The 14,840-nt window shown below is 41.6% G+C and overlaps 1 protein-coding gene across 2 annotated transcripts in view; it reads left to right on the top strand.

Annotated features, from left to right (window-relative positions):
* The first annotated feature begins 523 nt into the window (after positions 1-523).
* MME (membrane metalloendopeptidase) overlaps positions 524-14,840 on the top strand; it is a 41,711-nt gene continuing 27,394 nt past the window's right edge. Inside the window, exons 1-8 of one of the 2 annotated variants that reach the window (XM_040567287.1) lie at positions 524-2,272; positions 5,660-5,829; positions 7,273-7,308; positions 10,596-10,757; positions 12,031-12,111; positions 12,838-12,933; positions 13,039-13,157; positions 14,199-14,264. In XM_040567287.1, the coding sequence (XP_040423221.1) occupies positions 5,670-5,829; positions 7,273-7,308; positions 10,596-10,757; positions 12,031-12,111; positions 12,838-12,933; positions 13,039-13,157; positions 14,199-14,264 (720 nt within the window). In that variant the 5' untranslated portion in view covers positions 524-2,272; positions 5,660-5,669. Of the gene's footprint in view, positions 2,273-2,865; positions 2,920-5,659; positions 5,830-7,272; positions 7,309-10,595; positions 10,758-12,030; positions 12,112-12,837; positions 12,934-13,038; positions 13,158-14,198; positions 14,265-14,840 lie in introns of those variants that run through there. The other variant, XM_040567288.1, reaches the window with a different exon arrangement.

Raw genomic sequence — 14,840 nt, 5'->3', positions numbered from 1 at the left:
TTTTAGGAGGTAGTAGTACCACTATGTTATCTTAAGTTAGTATAGACCAGAAACCTTTATTTTTCAAAGACGCTGATTTAATGACACTGTGTTGATTCATTAACTGTTTTTTTTTTTCATTTTCTGAATCTAAATCATCCACTGAGTATTATTTAGTTCTTTAAATTTACCACGTATTTGTTTCAATTTGGTGGTTGTCCATCAGAAGTACAGAGAACTGTCGGCAGTAGCACCAGACTCCATTAAACTTATCCCTGAAGGACGGACCTGCACATTCTTAATCCTGCTGTCTTTCTCACCGAAAGCAGGAAGATTACTTAAGCATAAGATAACTCAGAAGGGTCATAAGGACAAACCATTTATTATCATCTCTAAGTGTGAGGGTTTCATTATGTTTTCAATTTTGGGGTGAGCTTTCTGTTGTAGGTTGGGGGGGTGTTTTTATTTTTTTTTCTCATCTTTGTGAAATTATAATACCAGAAAGATGACAAAGCTGAATAAGAAGAACGAAAATACTTAGAATTTGACAGTAATTAATGCAAGCTGTGATGTGCTCTTTGGTTCATCTTGGCATGAGGGTGTACCTTATCAATGCACAGAGTATTTCCATTAATAGAATGAGGCTGTACATCTTCTCTTATCTCTAAACTCAGAGGGCATACAAAATAATCACATACACTCCTGATCTCAGCTAGGAATTTGTAGAAGCTGCTCACAGGCAGAGCCTGAAGGTCACTGCAAGAAGGAGCTTAGTGTGTACACCACCTACTGAAAGCGCGCGAGGCAGCTGAGGCGCACCTCGGTGGGTGGCAGGAGGACAGTCCCGCGAGCCAAGGAGCACACGCGTTCGCAGGGAGCTGTCAACAGCGGGCAGCTGAAAGGCCAGCCTGCAGCAGGAGCAGTGTGGCTATGCTGACCGAGGGATTTTCCAGCTCTGTCGTAGGCTTACAACATAGTCTGCGAGTACAAGCTTCCTCTTTCTCTGGTTGTCCATGGGAGCACAGATAATGGGTTTTAGACAGGATACTACACTATTTACTTGGTGGGAGTTTTCCCTAAAGGAGGCCCACACAGGAATTACAGTACTTGAATCACAGGTCACACCTCCTTTAGCCTTCAGACATACTGATGTCTGACTGCTTTTCCAAGCACGAGGTTCTCCAAGAGTGGAAACTCTCACACTGTATGTCAGGCATGTCAGTTCTCTTTGGACTATTAAAAGATTTCCATCTGAGTGTCTCCCTTTTCTCTCCCTTTGTGGTGAATAAGGCAGGTTTTTGGTTTACCTAAAAATTCTGAAAGAAGTCCTTTTGTTGCCATTTTAGTTGTCTGTCCACACACAGTACCCTCCGCTTGTCCAGCTTTGCCGTAATTAGGGCCGTACAATAGTCTTAATGACTCATCTGTCCTTGCATTGGTTGGTGAGATTTTGCACTGCTTGTGTCGGGGTGACTTGAAGGCAGCAGGTAATGTCAGGACTGACCTGCAGGAGCAGATGGCTTCTTCCAGTAACTGGAGTGGGACTCTGCAAGAATTAATGCAGGAAAGGCTGCAGGTGAGATGCTTACATTAATTTGAACACTGATTCTGGAAATGATAGAACCAGCATTTTTCCCACTCTTAACTGTAAGAAAATGCAATGTTTCTGTTCTCTAGACTTTTTTTCTTGCCTACTTTGGGTACTTACTACTGCCTTTTCTGTTCAGGGACTAAACCCTTTTTTGTTCTTGTTCCTTCTTCATATGCTCATTTTGCAAAAGTGCTTCATTTTTACCTGTTCTGCTCTGCTGATACCTGGTTGCCCTCCCCTCTTCATTGCATGTGCTCCGTGGATCACTCTCTGTGCAGTTCCGGCACGAAGTCACTTCTCAGTTTCCACTTTTCTAAGAGCAGGGGAAGGTTGCTTCTCGCAAGCAGTGGATGTTGCAGCGTGTGTAGTTGGTGATAAAAGATTACAGAAATTTCAGCTGCCGTTCGTGCCTTAGAGGCAATATAGGTGCCTTTAGTAAGGCAGCAAAAGGGAGCAGGGTATCTGGCTCAAGAGAGAGGAGTGGCAGCAGCTCATACTGCTGCTTCTGGCGTTTGCCTATTCATCAGTAAAAATGAAACTATTCACACGAAACTTAGTAAGAAGGAAACGGGTATCTTTTGATATTGGCTGCCTGATAAATCCGACGGTAGCTCAGAGCTGCCTCTCCGGGCACGAAGTTGCAGCTGCCTCTCTCGTGAGCAGAAATCCTTGGGTGAGCGAGGACCTCAGAGCCTGCGGAGGGTACGTGCCTGCTTCAACTTGGCAGAGGCACCGAGCGCGCATGGAAGCGAGCCCCGCGGCCGCGCAGCCGCTCGCCCTGCCCTCCCTCCGGCAGCGGCCGGAGCCGGCAGCGGGGCGCCGCGGGGGCTCCCCCGGGCCGCCGATGGGGCAGCCCCGGCCCGGGCCGCGTGGGTCGCGCCGCCCGCCCGCGGCCGCATCCTTCCCCCCGCGCCTCCGCCGCAGCGCCCGGGGGAGGCTCGGGGAGGTGAAGAGCGCGGCTCGGTGCTGCCGGGGCGGGGGGGCGCCTGCTCGCTTGTTTCCTGCCCCACCGCGTGCTTCTGAGCGCGAAGAGGAAGGAGCCGCCAGGTCACCCGCACAACCGCTCGGCCGCCGGCCGCCACACCGCGGCTCCCCCGCTCCGAGGCGGCGGGCAGCGGGGAGCGCCCCCGGGCTTTGATGTCCCGGCGATGCCGGCGCCCCGCGTCCCCGCCGCTGCCCGCGGGCGAGCCGGGCGCTGAGCCCCGACGGCCTGAGCCTGCCTTCAGCCGGACCGCCGCTGCCCGCCGCTGCCCCGCCGCCGCCCGCGGGTCCGGGGCGCCCCTCGCCGCCGCCGCCGCCCGGGGATGCCCGTGGCGGCCCCGCGGCCGGACCCCTCCGAGCGGCGCCCGGTGAGTGCGGGGACGCGGGGCGGGACGGGGCGGGCGGAGCGGGCGCCCCGCGGGGGGCTCGGACCGGCCCCGCGGCAGCACGGAGCCCCCCGGCGGGGCTCGGGGCTCGCCTCCCCGGCCGGCGGCAGCCCCGGGGCCGCGGTACCGACCTGGCGGCCCCTCCCCGCCCGCGGCCCCTCCCGCCGGGCCCGGGGCGCCCCCCGGCGGCCGCCGTGCCCCCGTCCCCTGCGGCACGGCGCCCCGAGGGCCGCCCGCCGCCCCTTGGAGCCCGGGGGGCACGAAGGGGCCGGGTGGTTTGGGGATGCTCTAGAGACTGCCCTGAGAGCCAGGTGTGCCACCGGTCAGCTTCAAGCGTGCGCGTCCCCAGAGGAAAAGGTGGCTAATTAATCCCCCGTGCCACCTGGCTCCACCAGGGTCGGACAAAGTAATTTCGGCTGTCTGTTGTATCCAGGCTTTAGTTGGTAGAGGGAATCACAGGAGCACTAAGAAATGTAAGAAAACCGTCATACCTAAGCTTGTATCTGCTTAAATTATTCTTACACTTTTGCTGCGCTTGCAATTAGCGCAGAAAGAAGCTTTTGCCTGGTGGTCGTTGATGCAGACGGGATAAGTTCTCTAAATAACCAGAGGTAAAGATTAGTCAGTGGGATGCCTTTAAACATGAGGAACACTCCTGCAGGAACAGAAAGATTAGCTCACTTGGAAAAACTTAGCTGACTGCAAGGAATATATTAGCACATGAAAGGTACAGGAGTTCTTGCTGCCCTAATAAACTGCGTTTTCAGTGCTTTAAAGACACTTTCAGAGGCAGAAGGCAAACATCATTTCTTACATTAGGCTCCAAGTATTCAGAGGATTCTGGGCACTGGTCAGCACTCAGTCCATAGAAATAACATTTTCTGCTGCTTTATATGATCAAAGAGAGAAGGGTATCGTGGTTAACTTGTCTTTACATTACTTACAAATTTCTAGCTCACAGTTAATGCAGGGCAAGTTTCTGTACATAGCTCTCACTTGTGCATGGTTCTGTGCGATTTCAATCCTGCGTCTGAGAAACCACTTGCTGATTTGGCCAAAAGGCTACTCTTCAGAGAAAAATAGCGGCCCATGAGGAAAGTGCAAGTGGCTGAAATGGTACCTGTAGATGTGCAAAGGCAGAGGCTGGGCAGACCTTGCGGGACACCAGCCTCCAGAGCTACAGAAGACGCCTGATCCTGGCACTGCTGGTCACTTCCCACATCTTGATGGCACCAGGCAGTAGTGACAGAGGTGGAGATGAGACACTCAAATGAAATGTTTTCTCGTTCATTTAGATAAACAGTGTTAGTGTGATAGTGTCCAAGGATCCACTGAACCAGCTATTGCATAAACACATGGAACACAAAGTCTCTGTTTACTTAGGTCCATGATACTGAATTATTTAATATTTTTGTTTTATTCATAAGCATACACACTTTAGTGACATGTTTTTGCAGAGGAGGAGCTAGCTTGTGAGGTGGGCATGAAAAGGGAGGAAGAGATAATTGAAACTGAGGAACAGAAATCAGAAACAGAAGGCGCTGAGAAGAAAAGACTGGATATCTGAAAGATTGTAGCAGCTTGAAGAGACAAAGATGAATCCAAGCCAGCAATACACAACTTGAAACAGCTTCAAATAAATGAAGTACAAGTCTTGGGCTTGAATGGATGTAGAAGCTGAGGGGGGTTCCCTTACTGCTGTTACCCCTGCTTACAAAGAGTGGGGGGAAAAGGGTGTGAAGAATACAAGAAGATCTCCAGGAAATGCTGCAAATAGAAGCTGTCAAGTTTTCATCGTGAGTTACTGAGGACAACTGCATTGCTGTACGTATAGGAATATGAATCTCTGCCAGCAAAGAAAATGACCTGGCCCTAAGCAAATGGGAGTATACGAAGAGAGAGAGCAAAGAATTATACAACAGCAGTGCTGCAAAAGGTAGCCAGGTGATCTTAAAGAGCAACAGAAGTACAATCTTAAAATCTACGACTGCATACACATTCCACGAGTGAGGATGAGTCTAGTCGCACTCCCACCGGTTTTGCATGTACGTACCGCAGTTACTTCTAATTTACAGTGTTCTAACCTCAAACGAGAGGACTTGGTTGCACTTCTTTAAAGATCACTGTAAAGAGTCATTATCTTCAGTGTGAGTGTGGCAAGCTCCCAGCAGAGCCTGAGTGTTTATTTTTTTAATTTTTTGCTATTTCCAGTGACAGCTGTAAAGCTGTAGTCAAGAATTGCTTACACTATATTTTAAAAGATGACAGCGAAGCACAATGGCATATTTTGACCTTTGGCAGCAGATAAGTAATTGGCAGATTAAGTTAATTTTTATTCAAGCAGGGAGACTTGCTTTTGCTTGCTTGTGAACTCCTGTACCATCATGCAAGATTAAATTACATGGGTAAGTTTTAAAAATAGGGTTTGGTTTGTTGGCCTTCCCTTTCTGTTTGGTGGCCTCTTCATGGGAAGGAACACCACTCTTCTGTTCTCCATAAATGACGAGTAGTACATGGTATGTACCGTGTGTGTGTGTGTTTGTGTATGAGAAAAGGATGTCATTTTTAATTTCATGACTTTCTAGAAATGTTACAAATAAACTCTGTGCAAGTGTGAAAATTCACCCAGGAAACATCTTTGTTACTGTGCAGTTGAGGAGCCAATTTCAAGACCCGTGATTCAGCATAAGTCCTCCAGAAAATTTTCCTTTTTCCTTTTCAGACACTAGGTTATGGGCAAGTCAGAAAGCCAGATGGATATAACTGAAATGAATACTCCAAAACCAAAGAAGAAACTGCGATGGAGTGGCCTGGAAATAGGGCTAACTGTTGTAGTGATTCTGCTAGCTATTGTAGCAATCACAATGATAGTTCTGTATGCAACTTATGATGGTGAGTACATTTAAAGTGTCTTTCAATGTACAAATACATACTAATGTAAAAGTATTTTAAGTAATTATGCAAAAGTGCTTTATCAGATAGAATTCAGCTGTTCATATTGGAAAAAATATTGAAGATTCAATATATTAAAATGTTGTATTAGAAAAGTCTATGTTGCATGGTATATATAACTGCTAGACAGAAAACATTAAGAAAAAATTTTAAATGGTCAGCTCAGAAGTATTTGCCTGATAGTGGAAGACTGTACCTTGCCCACTGTATAAAATTAAATGATTAATAACAGCTACATCATAATTGTATCTCATACATATGTGATTAACAGTATGACACAATTACATGAAATGTAAAGCTGCATCCCCACTCATTATTGCTGGGCACTGACACAAAACTGCTATTTTTCCAACTAGGACTCTCTAAGTTAATTTGTTCATGCAAAGTTGTGGTAAACACAAACCATCTGCTTGTTCTGTCTTAGCAATATTTCTGTTTGTAATTAATGCTTCAGTAAGCAGAAAAATACAAAATACAATGCTTCTGAAGAAAACCAAACTACAGTGTTTCCTCCATATTCCTGTATATGTACAAAAATCCTATTTTTCTCCTTTCACAAGCTATTGCTGCAAAAATTCTTAATGGGTATAGTCATATGAAAAGGTTTTGTGATTCACTGGTCATACCAAAATATTTGAAAATAATTCAGTTCAGGCAGAAGTACTCTGATAATTTTTGGAAAAGACAATGCAAGGAAACTCAAAATTCCTTTTTGTGACAAATTAAAATGTTTCATTATATCAGCAATGAAATGCTTCTTTTCATTTTAAAGTACTTAATAATTTTAATTTAAGCTATTTATTATAGTATTATCCGATTATGGAATGGCAAAATGCCATTTTGAAATGAAAAATAAAAAATGCTGTATTTCTGAAGTCTCAGAAGGAAGTATCTTCATGTTCTGGAACCTTTTGTTTTGTTTAAAGGGCTTCAGAATGAATGTCTCAGAATTTTCATATAATTCTTCCAAAATGTTTTTGTCTTTGTTGGGAGTTGCTAAATTCAAACTAACTTTGCAACCCTCTTCAGCACATGTTCTGTCTTTCCTCCAAACTTTTTCTTTCTTTTTTTTTTTTTTTGTAAAAATAATATTTTTACCATCTCTAATTGAATGATAGAATATTTTTTTCTGACTACAAAAATTGTGCATGATGGGTGACTAGCACTGAGTGACCCTAAAGGGATGAAGGTAATGGTATTTTTAGAACCTGGTCCTATAAATATTCACTTTCTGAATATACGGTGTCCTTTTATCTTTATCTTACTGTACACTGCAGTTAAATGCAATTTCTAAGGTGACTGTCCATGGAAGTAAAAATTACAGGAGCTTTTATTATATTGACATTCAGTAGAAATTAAAAGTATGATTGTATCCTTTTTTAGATGGGGTTTGCAAGACATCAGACTGTATAAAATCAGGTAAGAATGAAAATATATACCTTTTAAATACATTTATGTACTTAAATATATATATATATAACACCACATAATTTTCCCAGCTAACTGCAGTCAAATATGGCACATTGAGGCATGAGATCTGCTCACCCAAATTTTCTTCTTAGCATATTTCTTCTACAAATGTAAAATCTTGTGATGTGATTTGTCAGATCTTATAAAGTCATTGGGGTCAGGCTAGTTCAAGACTTAGACTCTCCAAGGAATGCTGTTAAGACTTGGTGTTTATACACCATACTGTAGGATTCTGGGGAGGCAACCAGTGTATCTAATGAGTTATAATCGCTATACTTAAGTTTTAGCTGTTGCACTATACCTAAAATAAGATAAAAACAGATGCAAAAGCAATGACACCAAACTAGAACACTTCTGACCATATCATAATCTGCAGCATTAAGATGTGTTTCTGCCTAGCAAGGGTCAATTACCAGAAGCACCTAAAAATCTGTCCGGTCTATTACACTGTTGTAGCAATGATGTCTTTGTTTTCCTTACAACAAAGGAAGCAGTTAGGATAAGGGCCCCCCCACATGATGTTCAGATGTGTTAGCCATTACAGAACTGTAATTCAATTCCAAATACTGCATCTGAGTGTAAATTATTTAGAATGCATAGCTCTAAGCAAAGTTTGGAGTGACCAGCTTGAATTTTAAAGTGTTAGATTATTTATTTACTGAGCCAGGTTTTCCCTGTCCCACCATGGTGGTATAACGCATTTACGGCAGAAATTGCTATAGAAGTGCTGGACCTCCTCTACACCTATATGATCATTAAATTCTTTAAATGGGAGTGTTGATAAGGAATTACTCACAGAAAAGACTAATTCAGTTAGGTGGTCGCTAGGGTGAGCGAGTTCTTGACTCCAGAATCAGAATGCTGCGAACCAGGGGTTCAGAATGGTTAGCTAGGGGCTGCTCAAGCCTTCAGCGCTCAAAGAATTCACAACAGAGTTCAAAAAGTTTTTCAGAACTGTATCATTTAATAACAAAATTCATCAACTTTAATAATAATAAAAAAGTCCTTAAACAAGAGAAAACTGTTTTTTGCTCCTTAATCTTACTGGGATGAATCCGTAAGTGTAATATTAGTTCAAATCAGGATTTTGTTCCACATTTAATTTGAGTTCTCCTTCCAGACCATGTAGGATAACAGACAGCCAAGTTAAATACACATAGAAAGCAGGAAGTATTAACTTTCAGAAAATATAATTAGGTATAGGTATTAAGTGAAATGGTAATGCCTTACACCAGAATTGGCCGATACTGTGATTTTTTCCCAATGTATTTCAAAATTTTGCAATAGGAACAAGCCACTGAAAAAGAATAAAGTGAAGATACTGACAGAATTTATAGTACAGTTAATAGAGGAGCTTCAAATAAATGACCAGGAGAAAAAATGCAATGAAAATTCAATTGGTTATATACAGGGTACAATGTGAGTAACTGCATGATAACATTATCAAAGTTTGTGAAATCTATTGCAGTGTGGCATTTAAAGTTACCATGTAATTTGTACATCTAAACATTTTTTAATATGCTGACAAACTCTGCTAATTTTCCTGAACTCAAACAACACAGACTGATGAGAATAGGAAATTTTGCTCTCTCATATAAATTTTACCTAGGTAAGCACATAGTGTTTCTCCCATATCCTCCCCAGGTCACTGGTTGTTATGCCAGCTTTTATTACTTTATTTGTAAGCTGTTAAAGCAACAACTGGCAATCATGAGTATTACAATAAAATTAATCATTAAAGGTAATTGAGAAGGCTCTACATTCTTCAGTCACAGTTAGGAAGTCAAATAAACAAGTAAGAATAGGAATCAACCCAAACACTGGTTCATCAAAGCAATACTGAGGACGAAGGAAAAGTGTACTGTGTATAAACTTTATTTGTAAAAGTATGAATTGCCCTGTATTAGAATTAAAAAACAAAATATTCATCAGTCTCACACTTACTATTTTACAGGGCAGAAATATCTCAATGTACAGCCTTGAACTTATCATAAATCTCCCCTGGGCACAAGTATCAACTCATAAATAACTTAGAGCATGTTTAGGATTCTGTCCAGCATAAGTGGTCCCACTTCCCCTTCAAAGGGGCAATTCATGTGTCAACACCAAGCATATGCTTCAAGGCTTCACTGATAACAAAATTACATCAGATGTTGGCCTCAAATATAACTTTCTTTAGCCAACTGAAGATCCCAAGAAAAGCAGGTGGGAAAAAAAAAGCCAGTCAACATAAATACTACAGGCTGCCTACACCTCTCATTTCCACCAGCATAAGAGACATGGAAAATATTGAAAATACTGGAGAAATAACTATAAATATTTGACTCACCCATGTGGGAGGAATGAACACTTATAATCACAAGCCTCACCATTTACTAAAAATAATGTCTGAAAAACGGGAAGGATATTCAGTATTCTGGCAAATCAGAGGTCTCACTAGCTGTTGCTTGGCTCCTAGCATCTCTCCTTCCCTTAGTGCTAGCATACTAGTGGTGAAAACAAGCTAGGTGGAATAAGTAGACAAAAAAGAAAAAGTGCAGTAAGTTTATGAACAGCAGCTGGGAAACTGTCATCAAGAAAACAGGTTTAAAAAGGGAATCCTGTGTCACGATCAGTCACTGACCAGTTAGTCTTTGACCAGCCACTTTAATAGGGTCAAGAGGGACATCAAGAGGCAGTGTCAGTTCTAGAAAAACTGTAGAATAGGTCTAGAAAATCAAATGTCAATTCAGGGAATCATTAATAGGAAAACTTTCCTGACAAGAATTTAAACAATGAAAAAAAAATCATTATTGTACTGAAATAGATTAGATTAAGCTAAGCCTGCATCATACCTAATTACTTAAGTGACATCACACTGGATACTTAACCTATATGTCTTGTACTTTTAATTTCTCTTTTCACCACATTTCAATACAAAGAAGTATAAGTCAGTAAATTCAACATTTTATAACCAAGTAACCACTCACAATAAGTAGCAACATTAGAGTCAGTTTACCCATCAGTAAACACAGGCAATAGAAATGTATATGTGTTATGCGCAGTAAAAGAATAGCAATTTTTTGTTTACTGACTAGTACTTTGCTTGGTCTAGAACATTATAGTAAACATAAGCCTATTCTAAACTAAAGGAAAACTACTTGTTATTTTCCTCTTCAGAGCAAAAAAAAAAAAAAAAAAGTATTCACTGCTTTTGTCTAAAAAGTCTTCACACCTTGATTTGTCTTATATTACAGCAGCCCGAATCATTGAGAACATGGACACAACTGCAGAGCCTTGTAATGATTTTTACCAATATGCCTGTGGAGGATGGCTTAAGAAGAACGTCATTCCAGAAACCAGCTCCCGTTATAGTAACTTTGACATTTTAAGAGATGAACTAGAAGTTGTTTTAAAAGGTCAGTAGGGTTTATGTTTGTGGACTATATAAAGTTTCTTCTTTGGCTTACATGTAATCCTAAGAAGATGTGGTTATCTAGCAAAGCCTAAAATACTACTAAATATTTCAGTTTCTTTATGTTCAGTTCAGGATAAAACCATTACAAACTGTTTGCTCGGAGAATACTTTGGAAGTTAAGCTGTTGTGTCTGACACTGGGGCAGAGTTGAATAGACCTGACCTTTCTGATATCTGAACTCTGTGTGCTCATCTGTGTATTATAACTGAAATCTGTATCATCCCCATGAACTAACAGTAGCAGTGAAGCTAGGTGACAAAGAAAGAGGTCTGCCTGTAACCAAGTCAGCTGAAATGCTGGAAATTGCTCTCTGGCAGCCCTGTCCTCCATATCTGTATTCCATCAGCTACATCCTAAATAGCATGCAAGCGTTTTTATAAAGAATCACATCATAGACTTACAAATACTTCATTTTCCACAAACTAATACCATCAAATTATCCACATTCGCCTTTTTCAGACAAAAGTAAGTCAAAGAAATAACTGAGTTTATACTCATGAAAGATTCTTCAAACCACTCTATGGACTCAAAATCCTTTCTCTACTTGCATAGCTTTTAGTTTTGCCAGGCTTGCAATTTGTGAATGTCACAGTCTTCCTGAGGCTTTGGTTCATGTGGAACAAAGCAGTTGTAAAGGAGTGGCAAGAGTGGGCTGCCCCACAGGGGAAGGCGAGCCAGAAGCCAAATGTGACAGCAAGGCAGGCAGGGACAGAGGCCTCATAGAAAGGAGGCAGAGTCCCACAGGACCCAGACCAGAAGAGAAGAGCAGGTCCAGTGACAATGACCAGGTTCAGCCAACAGCTCAACCCACCGTTGACGCTATGAGTCTTACAGGCTGCTGGTCAGTGCAGTTGGAGCCTGTTGGTACACTTAGGGCCCCGACAGCAATGCTCTTCACCAAACAGATTGGCCATCTAAAAACTATCACGGAAAGGTCAAGGCAATTCTCTTTTGCAGAGGATGATGTACAGAATATCTATTTCACACCTTTATGCTCAACATGTTATCACAAGCTGACATAATTGCAAGGCACGTCATCTCCAGAGCTTTTCCCCCGTATTTTTCAAATAGTGAAGCTTCCCTGGAATTTGAGATGGAACAAAAGCACTGATCTTCCATCCTCTGGTGCTCAGGATGGTGTCCTCTGTGGTTCTTTCAGTTATCTTTCCCACAAAGATCAGATATGTTTAAGATGTATGTGCCATCTGTTTCAGATGTCCTCGACACACCAAGAAGTAATGATATAACAGCAGTGCAGAAGGCAAAAACTCTGTACAGTTCGTGCATAAATGAAAGTAAGTTTCTCCTGAATTTAGTGCATATAGGATACATAAATATAATCTAAAGAATGATATCCAAGAAACCTATCTTTCAAAGTCAGTTATACCTATATACATATAGTATCTGAGCAGAATTTTTCAGAAATGCTTGGTAAGAACTAAAATATATCAGTTTTAGAGGGTCAAATAAGAACGTCAATAGTAAAACTAGTACTGTATCTCCTATTTTACTTACTTTGATATTTTAGGTTCAATTACATTACTCTTGAGTTACCAGTTTGCTTCAGATATTTAAACTCAAATCCTTTCAGTTAAATATTAATTATTTTGTAGAAATTATCAGAGATGAGGTGGAAAATAGCCCGTATATCATGTTTCAAGAATTTGAGCTAAATGCTGTCACTAGAATGAGAAGCAATAGAACAGCAGTGCTACTAATTTGTTTTTATAGTTTCCATAAAATTATTAATATTTTTAAAGCTATTATTTCAAGCTCTTTGCAGAGTCAAAATAACATTTTTTAAATGTCATCTTCCCAAGGATTTGCATAAGTTGTTTTGCAGTCATGGCTGAAACATATTTTAAAAATTAAAAGTTAAAGAAGAGTCATACATCAGAACATAATCCTATTGTGGTGATGGAGAAAAAATAGCTCAGGTTCAGAATTCTGAACACATTATAATAGTATACCATTGGTATGTTTTAAAATGTCATGCTAATTCATTTTATTTTTTCCAAAAGCTACCATTGATAGCAGGGGGGGAATGCCTTTAATCAGACTGCTGCCAAATGTATCTGACTGGCCTGTAGCAACAAATAACTGGGAGTCTTCCTATGGTAAGATAATTGGTGTTTATTTCCTTCTCCATTAGAATTTCTAAATGATTGTACTTCTCATTGTTTACCAAAAATAGATACTGAGTATACCTTCCATTTGCCTAGGTGCTGCTTGGACAGCTGAGACAGCTATTGCAGAGCTGAACTCCAGATATGGGAAAAAAGTCCTTATTAATTTTTTTGTTGGCACGGATGATAAAAATTCCACAACACATATCATTCATGTAAGTCTACCTGGGTGGCATTGCCTTGCTGATCATGTAAGTGTAGCGAAAGAACCAGAAAGCACAACCATAAATGTTAGCCAGCAGTAACGTTACTGATTTGAAGTTTACCAGTCAGTTGTAGATAAGTTTGTGAATCTCCGTAGTTGCTTTTTTTTAAACTTCCATTATCAGTTTGACAGTATATTCATTGTCCAATGTCAGATTATTAATCTTTATTCTGTGCACTCATACATTGCTGTTCTCAGTGAGGCGAGAATAACTGAGACGTGTATAGATATACACACAGTTTATATGTACACTGGACAGAAGACAGACATGATCTACTTAGATATGCATGCAAGGAAATAAGTAAGCATGACTTTCCTTCCATGTAATTCCGGCAGAAAGCTCTGTCACTGAAAACCTGGCTATGGCAGAGAGCCCACAAAGAAGGGGGTTGTGTTTTTACAAGGTATTCAGATGCCGAAGTAGTAACAGGACCTGCAGTCAGCTGGCACAGATATGAAAATGGCTGAGGACATGTGCTTAAGGAGCATGCCGAGAGTGTCCTGCCTGTAAATGTAAGATGAAAAATGGAAACTCTGGAAATGGAAAGTCCAGAGAAGACAGGATTGTGTATGGTGAATCTTCACCAGCTACTCTGGAGACACAGCTGTTACAGGTGCAGTGACGAGGTAATCTTTCTTGTAAATGGGTGGACAGATCCTTGACTACTTTGCATGTAAGAGTTCCAAAGATGGAGTAACTGCCCTGCTTGTCTGGGGACTGTTTTGTTTTCTGTACATCCAGCATTTTAGCACGGATTACACATAGCATGCATTGTTCAGCAACAGAAAAAGAAGACTGAAGAGAAAGACAAAAAAAAGAAAGGGAGAGTGGAAAGAATTAAAGGAGGGCAACAGGATGGGAGAGATTCTTGCCCCTTTGGCAAGAATTTTGCAAGAGTGAAGCATCAGCAACCTATAATTGGCCAAAGAATAGTACAATGCTATGACAGTTTGTCCTTAAGCACTTCTAAATTTTTATTTGACTTTACAGATTGATCAACCTGGACTTGGCCTGCCTTCTCGTGACTACTATGAATGCACTGGTGCATACAAAGAGGTAAGATGGAGCTGACAGATCACCGACTGCTTTAGAAGCTTTAGCCTCTATTTTCAAGGCAGGTGTACCCTCAAGAGTTGGGTTGGAGTCCCTCAAAGAGCAGGAACAGTCTCTCCCCAAAGAGATTGTAACGCCAACCCTGGGAGTCATCTGGGAAAGTGAAATAGAAAGGTAATAATGATGAGAATTTAAACAAGGTTGATCTACAGGTGGGAAGAGAATGTGTGACAGACTGGAGAAAGAAACTCTAACGTGGGTAAGTGTGTCAGAAGACAAGAGACCAGAGCTAAAAGGAAAGGAAATTAACAGGATATAGAGGAATGAGATTAAGGGCAAATAGAAGTAAGTTGGCTAAGAATGGGAGGGAGTATCACAAGTGTCCTGAAGTTTTGGTATTATAATACTATGCCATTAATGTTGGTGTCCTTGTTTGACCTTTCTGGCTGCACTAGAAGCCAAGTGTTTTTTATCTCGGCTCCAGTTGCCAGTACTAACCAATTGTCTCCGCACTGGATGAGACGACTGCATGTTCCTCTAAAGTCACTCTGCCCCCAAAACCCCATCCTGTCTCATTTC

Source organism: Cygnus olor, chromosome 9 (genome assembly GCF_009769625.2).
Source record: "Cygnus olor isolate bCygOlo1 chromosome 9, bCygOlo1.pri.v2, whole genome shotgun sequence".
Taxonomy (NCBI): Eukaryota; Metazoa; Chordata; class Aves; order Anseriformes; family Anatidae; genus Cygnus; species Cygnus olor.
This window is presented reverse-complemented; position numbering and strand designations above follow the sequence as displayed.